The sequence below is a fragment of the Girardinichthys multiradiatus genome, chromosome 12, assembly GCF_021462225.1.
Source record: "Girardinichthys multiradiatus isolate DD_20200921_A chromosome 12, DD_fGirMul_XY1, whole genome shotgun sequence".
Lineage (NCBI taxonomy): Eukaryota > Metazoa > Chordata > Actinopteri > Cyprinodontiformes > Goodeidae > Girardinichthys > Girardinichthys multiradiatus.
The window spans coordinates 23,254,459-23,269,615 of NC_061805.1; the positions used below are offsets into that span (position 1 = coordinate 23,254,459).

The 15,157-nt window shown below is 42.2% G+C and overlaps 1 protein-coding gene across 4 annotated transcripts in view; it reads left to right on the forward strand.

Annotated features, from left to right (window-relative positions):
- The window catches only part of sh2b3 (SH2B adaptor protein 3), a 65,868-nt gene that overhangs the window by 14,817 nt on the left and 35,894 nt on the right, over window positions 1-15,157 (forward strand). For 2 of the 4 annotated variants that reach the window (XM_047382637.1, XM_047382636.1), the window contains one exon: window positions 6,253-7,416. In XM_047382637.1, coding sequence (XP_047238593.1) covers window positions 6,283-7,416 — 1,134 coding nt within the window. In that variant the 5' untranslated portion in view covers window positions 6,253-6,282. The remainder of the gene's footprint in view (window positions 1-6,252; window positions 7,417-15,157) is intronic. The other 2 variants (XM_047382638.1, XM_047382635.1) reach the window with 1 other exon arrangement.

A 15,157-nucleotide genomic window follows, 5' to 3' on the forward strand; every position in this document is an offset into this window, starting at 1 on the left:
AAGGGACAAAATGGCCTCACTTGGGTATGAAATGAGGGTACGAAAGGGCAAATTGGACCAGCGCTGTTCTGTCTCTGGAACAGCAGAGGTTGGACTCCTGAATCATTCCTTTCAAAGTCAGACTGCGTTTATTTCTTCTCGCCTAGAGAAGAGCAGATTTCAGTGTTAGGCAGCTTTTCCACAGGTTGATCCATGCAGCGGTTTCTTTGGCTCCTCGTGCCGTCCATGGTGGAGGAAAACAGAGCCAGATTTCTTTAAATGACATGAAAGGCGTGATCAGTGTGGTAGCACATAGAGGAACAGAAGATGAGGGTGAAAGAAAGGAAGGAATGGTTAGGTATTGACTCATGTCCTGCTGGATTGTTTTCCAGTTTCATATGTTTAAACTTGCCTATGTAGTTTTATTATGTCATCTCCAGCTGAATGTTGATTCACAGAACCATAATATAGTACCAACGTAAGGTTAGAGTTCCTGGATAATAGCAGAGAAAGAATAACAAAGCTGTTTTAGCCTGTTTTGTTCTCCCTGTGGCCCTTGGTCGATGTAAAGATAAAGGGAAGCGAGGATCCGCACACATCTGGCGATCCTCATGCCAGAGAACCGAGAAGATGAAAAGAAAAGGAAAACCCTGGGAACAGAGACGGGCTGAGCCCCCTGAGGGATACGGCGAGAGGAAGTGTGTTTCTGTGCACGAGCGTGTGTGCATGTTCTGTAGTCGACCAATGCTGAGTCATCCCTGGGCTGGCCTGGCAGATAGAAACAAGCTCCTGGGGGGGGGGGACGCACGGGGGGCACGCACTGAGCATGCTTTGAAAACTACAGGAAGGGTATTAGTTGTTGTGACAGGACACATCCAGGAACCGTTGTGACGCAATGTTTCACGATGCCAAGTTTGCACAGCCTCATTGACGCACGTGTCCCTAGGTGGATTTGGCGACACTCAAGGAAAACATTGTAGTTTTATTATAAGACTTTAACCAAAGTTTTTACACGTTTTTGACTGTGAATGTTGCCACTCGGGCTAGGCACAGAGATCGGCCACAAGATAACGAGACAAGCTGCTCCATGTTTGTCTGGACCACAACGACTCACCCCCCCACTACCACCTCTCCCTCCCCTCTTGTTTGTTGTGGTACCCCCCCCCCCCCAAAATCTTCACTTATACTATCCTGAACACACATGAATGCTTCCTGCATTTAAAATACAGCCGTCTCTGCTTTACTGGAGGAAATGGTATGTACTCTAGGCACGTAATGAAGTGGGGGGGCAGTAATGAATCCTTTTCAGCTGTAAGTGTTCTGATGTTCCCTGGAAGATGGCAAAAAGAAAATTCAGGGTCTGTTTTGTAGTTTTTGGACCGGATCGGCCCCTTGCTTATCATTAAAACAATATTTCACCTGTCACAGCAACTAATACCCTTCCTGTAGTTTTCATTTGGCCGCATGAGATGCGGCCAAAGAAATTATTAAGTCCTGTTCAAATAACGCTACATAAGAAAACATTTGGCTGAAGCTGGATTTATGTCTGTTCACAAGTCAGGAGCAGATGCTGTAGGGGAAATCAGGACTCTTAGACACTAGTCATAATAGTAATCAGTTAAGAAAAACGAATGTTGATTTTTCACCATACTTCTCTCTTTAGAAAGGCCTGGAAGCTTTTTAATAAAAACAAGAAGCAACTTTGAGAGTAAAAATCCTTACAGATTCATGTTAGAACCACCTTCAGCTGCAGTTTTACAGATCTAGAGACTGAAATCTTTACTAAATGTTGTTTGCTAGATAGCACAAGCTCAGTCAGGATTAGATCTAAATCATTCCATTGTAGTTTTGGCTGTATATTTAGGGTTGTTGTCCTGCTTTAAGCAGAACCTCCGCCACCAGTTTCAATTCTTTTGCAGCTTCAAACTGGTTTTATTTCCTGTATTTAGCCTGATCCATCTCCAAATAAACTCTGTACAGGCTCCCCTGTCCCCGTGAAGGGGGAGCATCCCCACAGCATGATGCAGCCACCATCATGTGTCACCATTTGGATGTTATGTTCAGTGTACGGTGCAGTGCTGGTTTTCTAGTACACAAAGTGGTTTCCATGTAGGTCAAACGTTCAATTCCGGTCTCGTCTGTGCAGAGCACCTTCTTCCACACCTTCCACCCTACATGGCTTTTTGCGTATTACAAATAGTATGTCTTCTGGCATTCTTACAACAGTGTTTTTTTATGTAGAGGCCAGATTTATGGAGGGACAACTAACAGTGGTCCTGTTGACAGATTGTCCCACCTAAGTTCCTGGATGCTTATCTGATCAATTTAGGTTCACGGCCTTGCCTTGGTAGGTATGCAGTTGGGCCACACTGGATGGTTGAACAGGACTCTCTGAGATGTTCGAAGCCATTTTAAAATTCAGCCTGTTGGAGGGAGATTGAGTCTCACAGCAGTAGACGCCCACATGGTTTGTAGTGGTGCCATACTCTTCCCATTCTTGGGTGATGTGACATGTGACCTGTGACATGTTCAACACCTAGGATCATGTTTTATAACCAAAACCTACTTTATAGTTCGCTACAACTTGATCCCTTACCAGTCTGCTGTGTTCCTTGGTCTTCATGATGCTGTTTGTTCACTAAAGTTCTCTAACAAACCTCGAAGGCCTTTATAGAACATCTGGATTTACACTGAGATTAATTTAAATCCAGAAGGGCTCTGTTTACGGATTAAATTATCTCTAAAGGCAGCTGCTTGCACTGGATTTTATCTAACTTTTTTTTATGTGTTTAAAATAAAGCAGAAATTTGTGGTGGTAACACAAACTAGTGAGAAAAGGTTCAGGGAGTATGAAAACGTTTGCCACAGTTTGTCTAAGTAAACAATGTTGTACTAAAAGATCAGTTTTAGCATATTAAGTATTATTGAAAGATATAAAACTCTAAGAATGCAGTAAATGAACGTAGTAGCCTATTTGGAGCTTAGTAGTCTGAAAAATAAACTTGGATGTATTCTAAAGAGGTTCACATCAGACTCTTTAAATGGCTTTAGTTTCTATCATGGTTCTGATGTCTTCTGCTTTAAGGAAACAATGACACATTGGGAGGTGAGAAAGCAGAAGGAAGACTGAAACGGGTCACATGTAAATACAGAAACACACAGATGCTTCTGCGTGCAATGCGGTTGATTGAGAAGTTTTGAACTGTACTTCCTCAGTCGGGGGCCTCATTCATTATCAATTATTTCAAACACTTTAGTCAGCACGGTTGAGAGCTCGTTTAATAGTCCCATATTGAACTTTCCGAATTTTCCCCGTCCCAAACAGTAATCTATATATATATATAGGTCCTTCTCAAAATATTAGCATATTGTGATAAAGTTCATTATTTTCCATAATGTCATGATGAAAATTTAACATTCATATATTTTAGATTCATTGCACACTAACTGAAATATTTCAGGTCTTTTATTGTCTTAATACGGATGATTTTGGCATACAGCTCATGAAAACCCAAAATTCCTATCTCACAAAATTAGCATATCATTAAAAGGGTCTCTAAACGAGCTATGAACCTAATCATCTGAATCAACGAGTTAACTCTAAACACCTGCAAAAGATTCCTGAGGCCTTTAAAACTCCCAGCCTGGTTCATCACTAAAAACCCCAATCATGGGTAAGACTGCCGACCTGACTGCTGTCCAGAAGGCCACTATTGACACCCTCAAGCAAGAGGGTAAGGCACAGAAAGACATTTTTGAACAAATAGGCTGTTCCCAGAGTGCTGTATCAAGGCACCTCAGTGGGAAGTCTGTGGGAAGGAAAAAGTGCGGCAGAAACGCTGCACAACGAGAAGAGGTGACCGGACCCTGAGGAAGATTGTGGAGAAGGGCCGATTCCAGACCTTGGGGGACCTGCGGAAGCAGTGGACTGAGTCTGGAGTAGAAACATCCAGAGCCACCGTGCACAGGCGTGTGCAGGAAATAGGCTACAGGTGCCGCATTCCCCAGGTCAAGCCACTTTTGAACCAGAAACAGCGGCAGAAGCGCCTGACCTGGGCTACAGAGAAGCAGCACTGGACTGTTGCTCAGTGGTCCAAAGTACTTTTTTCGGATGAAAGCAAATTCTGCATGTCATTCAGAAATCAAGGTGCCAGAGTCTGGAGGAAGACTGGGGAGAAGGAAATGCCAAAATGCCAGAAGTCCAGTGTCAAGTACCCACAGTCAGTGATGGTCTGGGGTGCCGTGTCAGCTGCTGGTGTTGGTCCACTGTGTTTTATCAAGGGCAGGGTCAATGCAGCTAGCTATCAGGAGATTTTGGAGCACTTCATGCTTCCATCTGCTGAAAAGCTTTATGGAGATGAAGATTTCATTTTTCAGCACGACCTGGCACCTGCTCACAGTGCCAAACCCACTGGTAAATGGTTTACTGACCATGGTATCACTGTGCTCAATTGGCCTGCCAACTCTCCTGACCTGAACCCCATAGAGAATCTGTGGGATATTGTGAAGAGAATGTTGAGAGACTCAAGACCCAACACTCTGGATGAGCTAAAGGCCGCTATCGAAGCATCCTGGGCCTCCATAAGACCTCAGCAGTGCCACAGGTTGATTGCCTCCATGCCACGCCGCATTGAAGCAGTAATTTCTGCCAAAGGATTCCTGACCAAGTATTGAATGCATAACTGTACATGATTATTTGAAGGTTGACGTTTTTTGTATTAAAAACCCTTTTCTTTTATTGGTCGGATGAAATATGCTAATTTTGTGAGATAGGAATTTTGGGTTTTCATGGGCTGTATGCCAAAATCATCCGTATTAAGACAATAAAAGACCTGAAATATTTCAGTTAGTGTGCAATGAATCTAAAATATATGAATGTTAAATTTTCATAATGACATTATGGAAAATAATGAACTTTATCACAATATGCTAATATTTTGAGAAGGACCTGTATATATATGCTGTGTTTTCCAGTTTTTCATTCATTCAGCTGGTTTTCTACCAAGTGAAGGGTAATACACGCCCCTTTGAGTGAACATTGGCCATCCTTATCTACAAGAATAATCCTAGAAGGGTCGATTGACTGAGATTTTTTTGGAGGCCCATGTAATCCAGTTACTGGTTCTGAAAGACTGAGCACTGATAAAATCAGCCGCCGTGGACCAGTAAAAAAAAATCCTTTGGCTGTAATTACTAATTTTATTTTTAGTGTGCTGGTTAGTGTACAACATCCACCATTACACAGATTTAATTATATTTTGTTCTAAACTGCAGGGTTTTTAAAATGTATTGGCCCCCTTACAGATTCCTGTTGTTTTTGCTTTTTTGTCACACTTCAAAGTTTGAATTTGGCCCTTTGTGGAAAGTAATGTCTGACACAAAGGTAAAGAGAGGAACTCACTGAAACAGAACCTGCCTGACAACATGAAGTAGGCTAAAAGATTTCAAAACGCAGCACATCATGCATTGATCCAAAGAAGGTCAAGAACAGATGAGAAACAAAGCTATTGAAATCTATCTGTAAGAAAGTCATTTCTAGGGTTTTGGGACTTCAGTGAACCACAGTGAGAGCCATTATCCTCAAATAATGCAAACATGGAACCTTCCCGGCCTACTAAAATTACCTCCATAGCACCAAGAACAACATCTAAGGCATTGCAGAACTCACTTGCTGCAGTGAAAGCTCAGCGTTGTTGACTTGACCATGAATTCTGCCCTATTGCAAAAACTCCTGAAGGAGATGGTTCGCCCATCAGTTCGTGACTGTAACCTCCAGCTCCCATTTTAGTGGCCTACTCAAAATCTGGACTTGAATAGATTAATATGCTTTGGCATGACCTTAAACAGTCTGTTCATGCTTGATAACCCTCCATTTTGGCTGAATTAAAACAATTATGCAAAGACGAGTGGGCAAAACCAGTTGTTATGTTTAGATGGCAAATAGTTTCTTCACATAGCTTCAGGTTTGTTTGACAAACTTTCAATTCGTCACTTGAAACGTGATTTTTCGCATCTTTTTTGCAGCACTAGTGTTGAAACTAGTAGTTTATGTTGTTTTTCCAAAGTAGGCAGACAGGAAGTGGGGTGGAGAGATGGGCAAGACATCTAAAATTAGTTTGGCGATCTGAAACATTTAAATGTGACATTAAAAGCAGAAACAGAAGAAATCTTTTTTTCACAGGCCCGTATTTATGTGCTTCTAATTGACCTCCAGCTGTTCTCAAGTAAATCATTTTTCTTTTTCTCTCCCCCTCAACCTGTTCTGTCTGTCAGCAGTGATTCCCTGCCAGTTTGGTTACTGCAATGAATGGTAACACTATCCATCCAGCCAACACCACTTCAGCAGGAGGAGGTCCAAGTGTAGCGGCGCCACCGAGAGGCTGGTGGGAGTTCTGCGAGCTGCATGCCATCGCAACAGCACGACAGCTGGCTGGACATTACCGGAGCTTTGCCAGTGAGCGTCCGCAGCATGAGCTGGTCCCGCCAGAAACCTTTTCCAAGCACTTTACCGACCTCTTCCAGCACCACTTCTGCTGTGAAGTCGGCAAAGATGGCAGTCCACTCAGCCAGAGCCCATGCCCAATTGCCTCCGCTAGTGCCTCCGCCACAACTCCTCCCGCTTCTTCTTCCTCGCCGCACGCCTTGATCAGCCGGTTGCGTATCTCTTCCCTTTCGCAGGACTATCGGGAAGCGGGGCGGCCGAGCGGAGGAGCCGCGTCAATATCTGTGGTACCAAAAGTGGAGCCAGTGGTGGTGCGTCAGGAGCAGGAGCAGCTGCTGAGATGTGCCGCAAGAAACTCCTTTTCAGGGTCTCGTAGCATCGGCGGCGGGTCGCAGCTCTTTCAAAGCCACAGCAGTGACGACATCTCTGGCACTGATCGCTATCAGCCATCTGAGCGGCATTCCTCGGACTCCTTGGTGTCAAATCCTGGACACAGCGATGTCACGCATTTTCCTGTCAGCCAGATCCAAAGGACAGTACGACGGATTTTCCAGAAACGGCATTCCCACAGCTCCCACTCATCCCAGGACCTGTCTCCTACCAATCCCTACCCTACCACCATCACCACCAATAACAGTCTCCCAAACAATGGTGACAGAGTGGAGGAAGGCTCATCCTCTTTCTCCCACTCGTCCTCTCTGCAGAACCCGGAGGCCACCGTCCCAGCCACTTTACATCGGCCCAGAGTGGTCTCACACCTCCTGGAGGGTTTTCGTTGGTTACGCAGCAAAAGCATGAGGTTCAAGAGGCTGGAAGTGAGCGGCTGCTGCAAAGAGGGCCAGCTCAAGTACGTGCTGGTGGATGACACTATCTCAGACTCTCAGCCCCACTGGCAACGCTGCCGCCTGCTGGTCAGGAGGATCAGAGACACTCAAAGTGAAGTGGGTAGAGCAGGAAACGAGAGGTACCAGCTGGAGCTGTATGATCCCCCAAAGGTAGGATTTACATTCCCAACCACCTTTTAAATTTCTGTATTCACCACACGATATATAGGACTCACATCTATTAAATTTGTGGCATTTTGTCACGTTACAACTCTATATATTATATTTTATGGTGATTTTATGTGACAGAGCCACATTAAGTAGTGTAGATTTTTGTATTGGATGGAAAAATGAAACATGGTTTTTATATATTTTATACTTTGTGGAACCACCTTTCACTGCAATCACAGCTGCAAGTCTTTGGGGATCTGTCTCCATCAGCTTTGCACATCTAGAGACTGAATTGTTTTTTCTTTCTTTATGAAATGGCTCACGCTCAACCAGAGTTGATGGAGAGCATCTTTAAACATCAATTTTCAAGATTGCTGCCATCACCTCATTTTACTGTGGGGTTGGTGTTCGTTTTGCTTGTTTAACTGAGGGAGCTCAACATGCAGAGCTGTGGATCTGTGCAGCTCCTCCAGAGTTACCAACCCCAATCTCTGATCTGTCATTGTTCTACGGTCTTCACAGGGCCATTTGTTCTCCTGTGTTATGTAATGAGGTGACCCTTGAAGGCAATTAATTAATACATTTTTTATTTTAAGGGTTAACTGAGTAAAAGGGGCGAAAATTACCTGGAAAAGAAAAACATGTCTCCTTTTCCTTCCACTTTACATTTATGTGCCACACAAATAAAATCCCAACAATGACAACGTGTCACATGACAAACTTTTTAAAAGGTTCGAAGGGTATAAAAGGTTTTAGAATGGACCCTACACTAAAGTTAAAAAGCCACAAAAAAAAAATTCTCACACAACTATATTTTCTTAGCTCAGTGGTTGAAGACGTGAGGTTTGCATGTTTCACAGTTTTCCTCTGAAAACATGAGATGTGGAAGTGTTTAGGGCTGCGGTCAGTGGCTCTAAAGTAATCAGCAATGCCTTGTAATTTACAGTAAAACCTTTTATGAAAATGATGGAAGGTGCTTGGCAGTGTTGCCAGGAAATCCCACTTCTGCAATCACATGATACGTTTTCATTGACATGCATGTTGAGGTTTTTCACACTTGCTGCAGGTGGTTTACAGCTTTTACTGGAAAAAAAAAAGAAAAAAACGTTAAAGGACATATGTGGGCGCTGACACAACTGATCAGCTGTTTCCTCTTCGTAGAAAACGAACATGACCGTTGCTCGGACGTACTCTGATTAAAACTCTCTTTTTTGTTCATGTAAATTTGGACCAGTAGATTGTTTTTCTGGTTTTTCTCCCTCAAAATTGTGTTCAACAATCGTGTCTTGGTTTAACTAGCAAGTGTCCTAGGTAAGCTGTAAAGAAACCGCGAATCTTTGCACAGCTATTGCTCTACTTTTTCTTCAGTGCAGGAAGGTGATTTTGTACTGATTCGACGCAAATCCCAAAGCAGCCACACACACACTTATCGGTTGATTTCAGGTTTAACAAGCAGGTGTTCAGCAACACGACACCACTTCTAGGTTTCGTTGTCAATATCTGAACAATGCTTGTTTGGGCTGTTCTCGGTACAGATGTTTCACAGGATTCTGCTTGATCAGATTCTGCGTTGGCATTTCTCAAAAAGCTTTTGTGTTTCTCAGAAGTGCATGCCACCAAGCCCTTTAGCATCTTACAGGTTCCTCATCTTGTGTTTTCACATCTGTGCGAGATAAGGCTGCAGATCTGTTTGTGACAATAAGATGGAAACCCGCAGGAGCCTTTAAAAGGCTTGGTAATGTAACTTTGCCAGAGAATGCAGTATACCCCCAAATCAACACAAACATAACCACACATAAAGTAGTCAGAAAAAGTCACTCCCTGTTTCCAGCTGTTTTAGTTGCAGGTTGTTTTTCCCCTCTTCCTTTTTAAAAACATCATCCTTTTCCTCTGCCTGTTATTGTTTGTTTGTCAGAAATGATGCTTTGCTGCATCTCTGCGTCTTGGTGCACAGCTCGCCACATGACAAAACAAGACAAAAGCTGCGATGACATTTAGTGTTGCCTCAGAAAGCTGCTTGTTTTTCGGTTGGTTTCCATTGCATCTTTGCTTTCTGTGAAGGATTTGGTGCTGGAGAGCTCACTCTAAACTTGTCTAGTCACAGATCGGTGTGGTGCAACTGTCAAAACCTCAATCATTTAATGTTAAAGGCCAAAAATGAGTCAAGAAGTAATTTAGGTGAAAAGGCATCAGGAGGTCAGGTTAGATTAGGTATTTATCTACCTTTGCTTGTTTCAGTTCACGGTTTTTTCTAATGCACCAGTTAGAAAAAAAAAAATCAATTTAGCTTTAATTTTTTCCCAGTGTGGCATTTCTTTGCTCAGTTACATCAAAGCGTCTGCAACCTTTATGCATTCTTTTACCCTTTGGTGTGTAGATATACCTCCCACACTCTTTCCTGTTTGTTTGGGGTTTGTTTCAGCCAGACACAAGCTTTCCACTTTTGAATTCATAGCTAATAATCCTACTTAATCTGCAAATATTAAACGGTCACATTTAGAAAATACGTTTTTTCTCAACTAGGTGCATTTCCTTGTGAAAGAATGGGGAACCTGAAGTGTCGGATTACCCTCATCTCACAACAACCCAGCAGGATGTTTTCTCTTTCTTAGTTTTTTTAAGCCTGAAAAGCATGCCTGACTTCTCATAGGATTAAAGCTGCGAGGCTCCATGTGCTTGCACACCCTGTCCCCTTAATATCCTCAACCCAGGGCAGTCAGTTTCAATAATGTGCACAGTTGAGTCTCCTCATCATGTGTGCAGGTTTCAGGTGCAAGGAGAGCTCCACGAAAAAAGTCGTTGCATGCGTGCGCATGCGTGTTTTCGAGCCTTTTATATTTAGCAGCCCTCAGGCAGCTGCAGCCCTAACCATGTGCGTGAGGTAATTCGGTTGATGATAGACCCAGAGTTGTGTGTGTGTGTGTGTGTGTGTGTGTGTGTGTTTTGGCAGATTTTAGCCTGCTCTTTGCAGTGCTGCTTCAGTAAGCTAGTTGCATTGTTGCTCTGAGGGCTCTCCCTCTCTTTTCTCTGGGTGTTTAATCTTTGCAGGACACATAGATAAGGTCCTGAGAATGGCCTTAAAAGGAAGAAGAGCTCTGGAGAAATGTGTTCCCATTTTTATATTGCATGCATTTCCAAACGCCAAGAAAAACATAAGCACCATTTTGGAAGGAGATGGTGCTGCTGTGTTAAATGTTTTTCTGCAATTGCTTTTTTTTCATGAATGTAAATTGGGTTTTCACACTTAGTAAAAGAATATTTTTGCATGTCTCTCTTTATGCAGTTCTTGGATTCTCAAGGAAAATTAAATCAAAGGGTTATGCAAACTTTATTTATATCTGCTGATGTGTTTTTATGTGTTAGAAACAGAAGTAACATCGGTGAGCTTATTTAGCACAAAAGATCAAGCTGCATGGAAACTGATAATGTCCTTGCATGAGAAAAGAGCAGTCAAGGAGCAGCTGCAGGGTCCTTGGTATTAACTTGAAAATTGGACTAACCCTTCAGATTTTTAAGGATCACATCAGAATCTATTAAGGATGATTTTAAAATGCTATGAAAGCCAGCAATAAACAGGATTTAATATCTGCAAGGAAGCATTCTCTCTCTGGGAAAATCTTCTCAAATGTCAGTAACGTCCTGTACGTTTAACAGAAACTCGCGGCTGTTTCACTTCTTATTATAATCTAAAGTGTTAGCACCATTCTCACCTTAAAAAAACACAGTATTTTTAAAAAGAAGGTCCAGCTGTAATGTTTGGGGTTGAGATAAGATCCAGGTTTGTAGCAGATCCGTGAGCTGAATGTTTGTCACATGTCAGAACATTTAAGAGCAATTTTTTAACCCTGGTTATTTCTGCTTGCCTGCAAAGTATACCTGATGTGATGTGTTGTGTGTTTGTTTTTAAGTAAAACCGCACTTACTGCAGATCTGAGCCGCCCGGCTGGGATTAAAAGAGGGGGGAGTAGGTGTCGAAAGCGATGCCCAAAGCATGAACGTCCCACTTTACAGGAGAACAGAAGTGAAAATGCACTTACAGAAAACAGCTGTCAGTAACTCTTCAGCTTTGTTCTTCTCTTGCATTTGAAGTGACACGACCGAATCCTAGAGAAAACATCTGCGAAGCCGGTGGTGCTAACTCATAACATACTCAAGATGCGTGTTTCTTTTTCAGTCCTCAAAACTTTGTTAAAAATGCTTTATTTATGTCTGCATGCCGTTTTAGATCTGAAAAAAATCACAAAGCTGAGTAAAGGCAATTCTTATTCCATTGCAGAAGTAAATCTTGTTTCGTCAGCTGAAAAGAGCAGAAGCTCGCTGTGCTGGCAGAGACTTTAGCCTGAAATTCTTTGTTGTCTTGGTTTTTAACTCTGGACAAAAACATAATTCTACCACCTTGGTTCAAATTTAATTTAGCGTATTTAGTATAAACTCTTTCTGTGCCTTCATGTTGGTTTAACTTTAATGCACGTTTTTAGGTTACCACAACAAACGTCAGAGCATTTCATTGGGATTGAACTAGTGCATAAAGAAGCTGTTCATTTTCACTAATAAAAGTCTGACTGGTGTGGTGTGCGTTTGAACTCACCGCCCTCACCTAACCCAGCTTTACAGGTGTAGAAACTAACATTTAGCTCAAGCTGAATAAACAGAGAGCATCCTGGGAACAGCAGTTTTCAAGTCTTGCTGGAGATTCTCTGGAGAGTTTGACTGGGCCATTCTAACGCATGAGTTGATCTGAACCATTTAGTTGGACCTATGCTTGTATTTAGGGTTGCTGTCCTGGTGAACCTGAACCCCAAGTCTTTAGCAGCCTCTAGCAGGTTGCCCTATGTAACTCTATCCATCTTCATATCAATTCTGTCACAGTAAATGGGGCCAAGTAAATATTGATGCCAGTTTTTTCTTTTTTTAAACAAAAACAAATTCTTTTTTTCCCTTTACTTCACGGCTGCTCACCGCTTGGTGTTGGTCTGTCTCATAAAAATCCCCACATTGAAGTCCCATCATTAATGTTACAGACAAGGTAAGGGGTCCTGCCAGGAAAATGGCGTTATTGTCTCCTCTAGCGTAAGTTCCCACAGACGGTTACAGTCTGACATGCTTCCTCAGACCTCCTGTTGTCTTCACCCTAATCATACCCCTCTCATCTCTTTTCAGCTGTGTGTGTGTTTGTGCTTTTGCATGTGTTAGTTCCAGCTCCTCTAGCCCTAATCTCTCCCACATGGTTTCATTTCATGCTGGTGTGTGCATGTGCCTACACTGTGTCTCATATTGCTTTTCTAGTTTGTTCTTCACCATCTTTGTGTTTGCAGTCGTGTTGTTGTTTTTTTTTGTATTACATACTGTTAATGTAAAAGCTTTTTTCTTTTTTTTAATCCAATCGGGGTCATGTAATATTTATCAATTCAAAGCAAAATACAAGGATTCACTGTAACCGGCTCTCTCTTAAAATATAATGGGACGTTAGGCTGTAATAAACCGACAGAGTTTCGGTTATAAATGAGTCAAGATGCATTCATGTTTGTGATTTATATTTACAGGTCTAAGTTGTGTTTCTCCTCTAGCGCATGCTCATTTTTTTTTTCTCTCAATGTGTGATCTCAAGAGGCGTTTGCAACATCAGTGGAAAATACTTTTAATATAACCAGACCCTGCTATCCATCTGCTCTGTGTTACTAGTTGTACTTCGGGCTCTCTTATGGCAACGTGCAGTGTTAATTTGGCTCTCGCTGCATACCACAACAGAAACCTCCAACACACGGGCTCCAGTCAGCTGAACAAGAAATGTAACCAACCCAACTGGGGAACACAGGAAATAAAACTGCGGGAGACATGAAAAGACCAGGGGCTTGCTGGCAGTAGATGTGCCAAGAAAAAGAAAGGAGGACAGCTGAACGTCAAGGCGACTCACTAACTTTACATTAAAAATAAATCATTGGAAGAGGTTTTTCCAGTCAAATTCTTGCTGGTTACACACAAAAATGCTCTACATAGACTTCTAAGAGTTTATCTAAAGCAAATCTGCTAAATTGCACCTTTGTTAGCTCAACATGAGCAGATCTTTGAAGCTTGAGACTAGATGTGCTCAAAGACTTTATTAAACATCTACAATGCATATCCTACCCACAGTGTCATTTTTATCCTTGTTTAGTTCAAAATGTATTTGCTTAATTGCATCTCTAAGCCCAATACCTCCCCTGCCATATATCACATCACACGAAGGATCTTATAGGAGACAGCTTCTTCCACTGGCTGACACAGTTGAGTGAGGTCTTAATGAAGCATCTGTACATTTGTCAGAATTCAACAGGATTACGTTATCAAAGCTGCATTTTGAACTGTTTTCTTTCCAGCTGACTCCAATCCGCCCATCTTCTCTGGGGGATGTTTACTTGTGGGCACGATGGTCTATGTTTGTATTAAACCACCCAGTAATGGGAGCCTACACGAATCTAGCCTGACAGTTCAAAGTGCAGCTAACCTCAGATACACAGTATGCAGCAAAGTTTTAACATTCCCGCTTCAGTTATGGATAACTAGTAATAAATCGTGTATTTGACACAACATACCTGAGTCACGCATTGAGCTAGATTTGATTAGTAAAAGCGTAAAGTAAAACCCGTCCAGGCTGTTTGCTCTACGTTTTAATAAGAGCCGTAGATCATTTGGCCCGTGACATATTTCGCTGTGCTTCCAGGTAGCACAGACCAGGTCACATGATACGGACAGACAAAAGCTGCAGCAGCCAATACATTCTCCCTGTTATTAATTACGTCATTTTAAAGGTTGAAAAATACTTAAATTGAAAGAGAAAACCCATATTGGTTTTGCTACAGTTTGCATAAATATTGTTATTGATTTGATGATTTTTCAGGTTGGTTGTAAGAAATGCGACTGCACAGGTTGCTGGTGCTATGCCGACAAAATCACATAGAGTAGAGTTTGTATCGGGACTGATAGGGATCATTTTAAAAAGCTTTGATCAGGACCTTGCTCCGATCCCAGGTATTCGATTGTAACATCCAGAATAATTATTTGTTTTTGCTTGCTAACTTCCTAAAAATTACAGATTTTATCCCTTTCAGTGAGCCAGTGAAAAACCTTTACAGCAGAATTTCAGTGACCCTGGTAATCGTTATTAATGAATATATATGGTCTCATTGTTAGATTCTCCTGACCAAAAGATTTCTTGGCTAATCCAGAAACTCAACATTAGTTTAACAGCTAAAGGAAACAACAAAGAGAGGCTTCTTCTGGCTCTTCTGATACCAACATTCACAGCAGAGATTGCTTCTAAAGAGACAGTTTCATTTTACATCACAACAATCTTAGTATCTCACCCACAAAGTCAAATCTTTTCCTCTTTCCAGGGATTGAGTTTCATAAAACCTAGAAACTCTGCCTTGATGTGAGTCATGTACCGTGTGGGTGCAAATGCATTCCTCAACTCCATATTCACCAAGTGTGTGTGTGTGTGTGTGTGTTCACCACATGTGTATAGAGTGAAAGTATCATGTAACAAATCCCCCCGCTTCCCCCGTTTTCAACCAGACGGATGACGCTTGAGACTAGATGTACTCATGTTTGTCTTTTTTGGCTCATTGAGCTGGATTACTCAAACTTCGGTGTCGACTCCGCCACAGAGGTCCTGCTGTTTAGTTTCTTAAATCAAACGTACGCGTCTGTTCGTTTTCCAGCTTTTTCATCACAAGATCTTGTCCAGCCCATGGAGATCTTA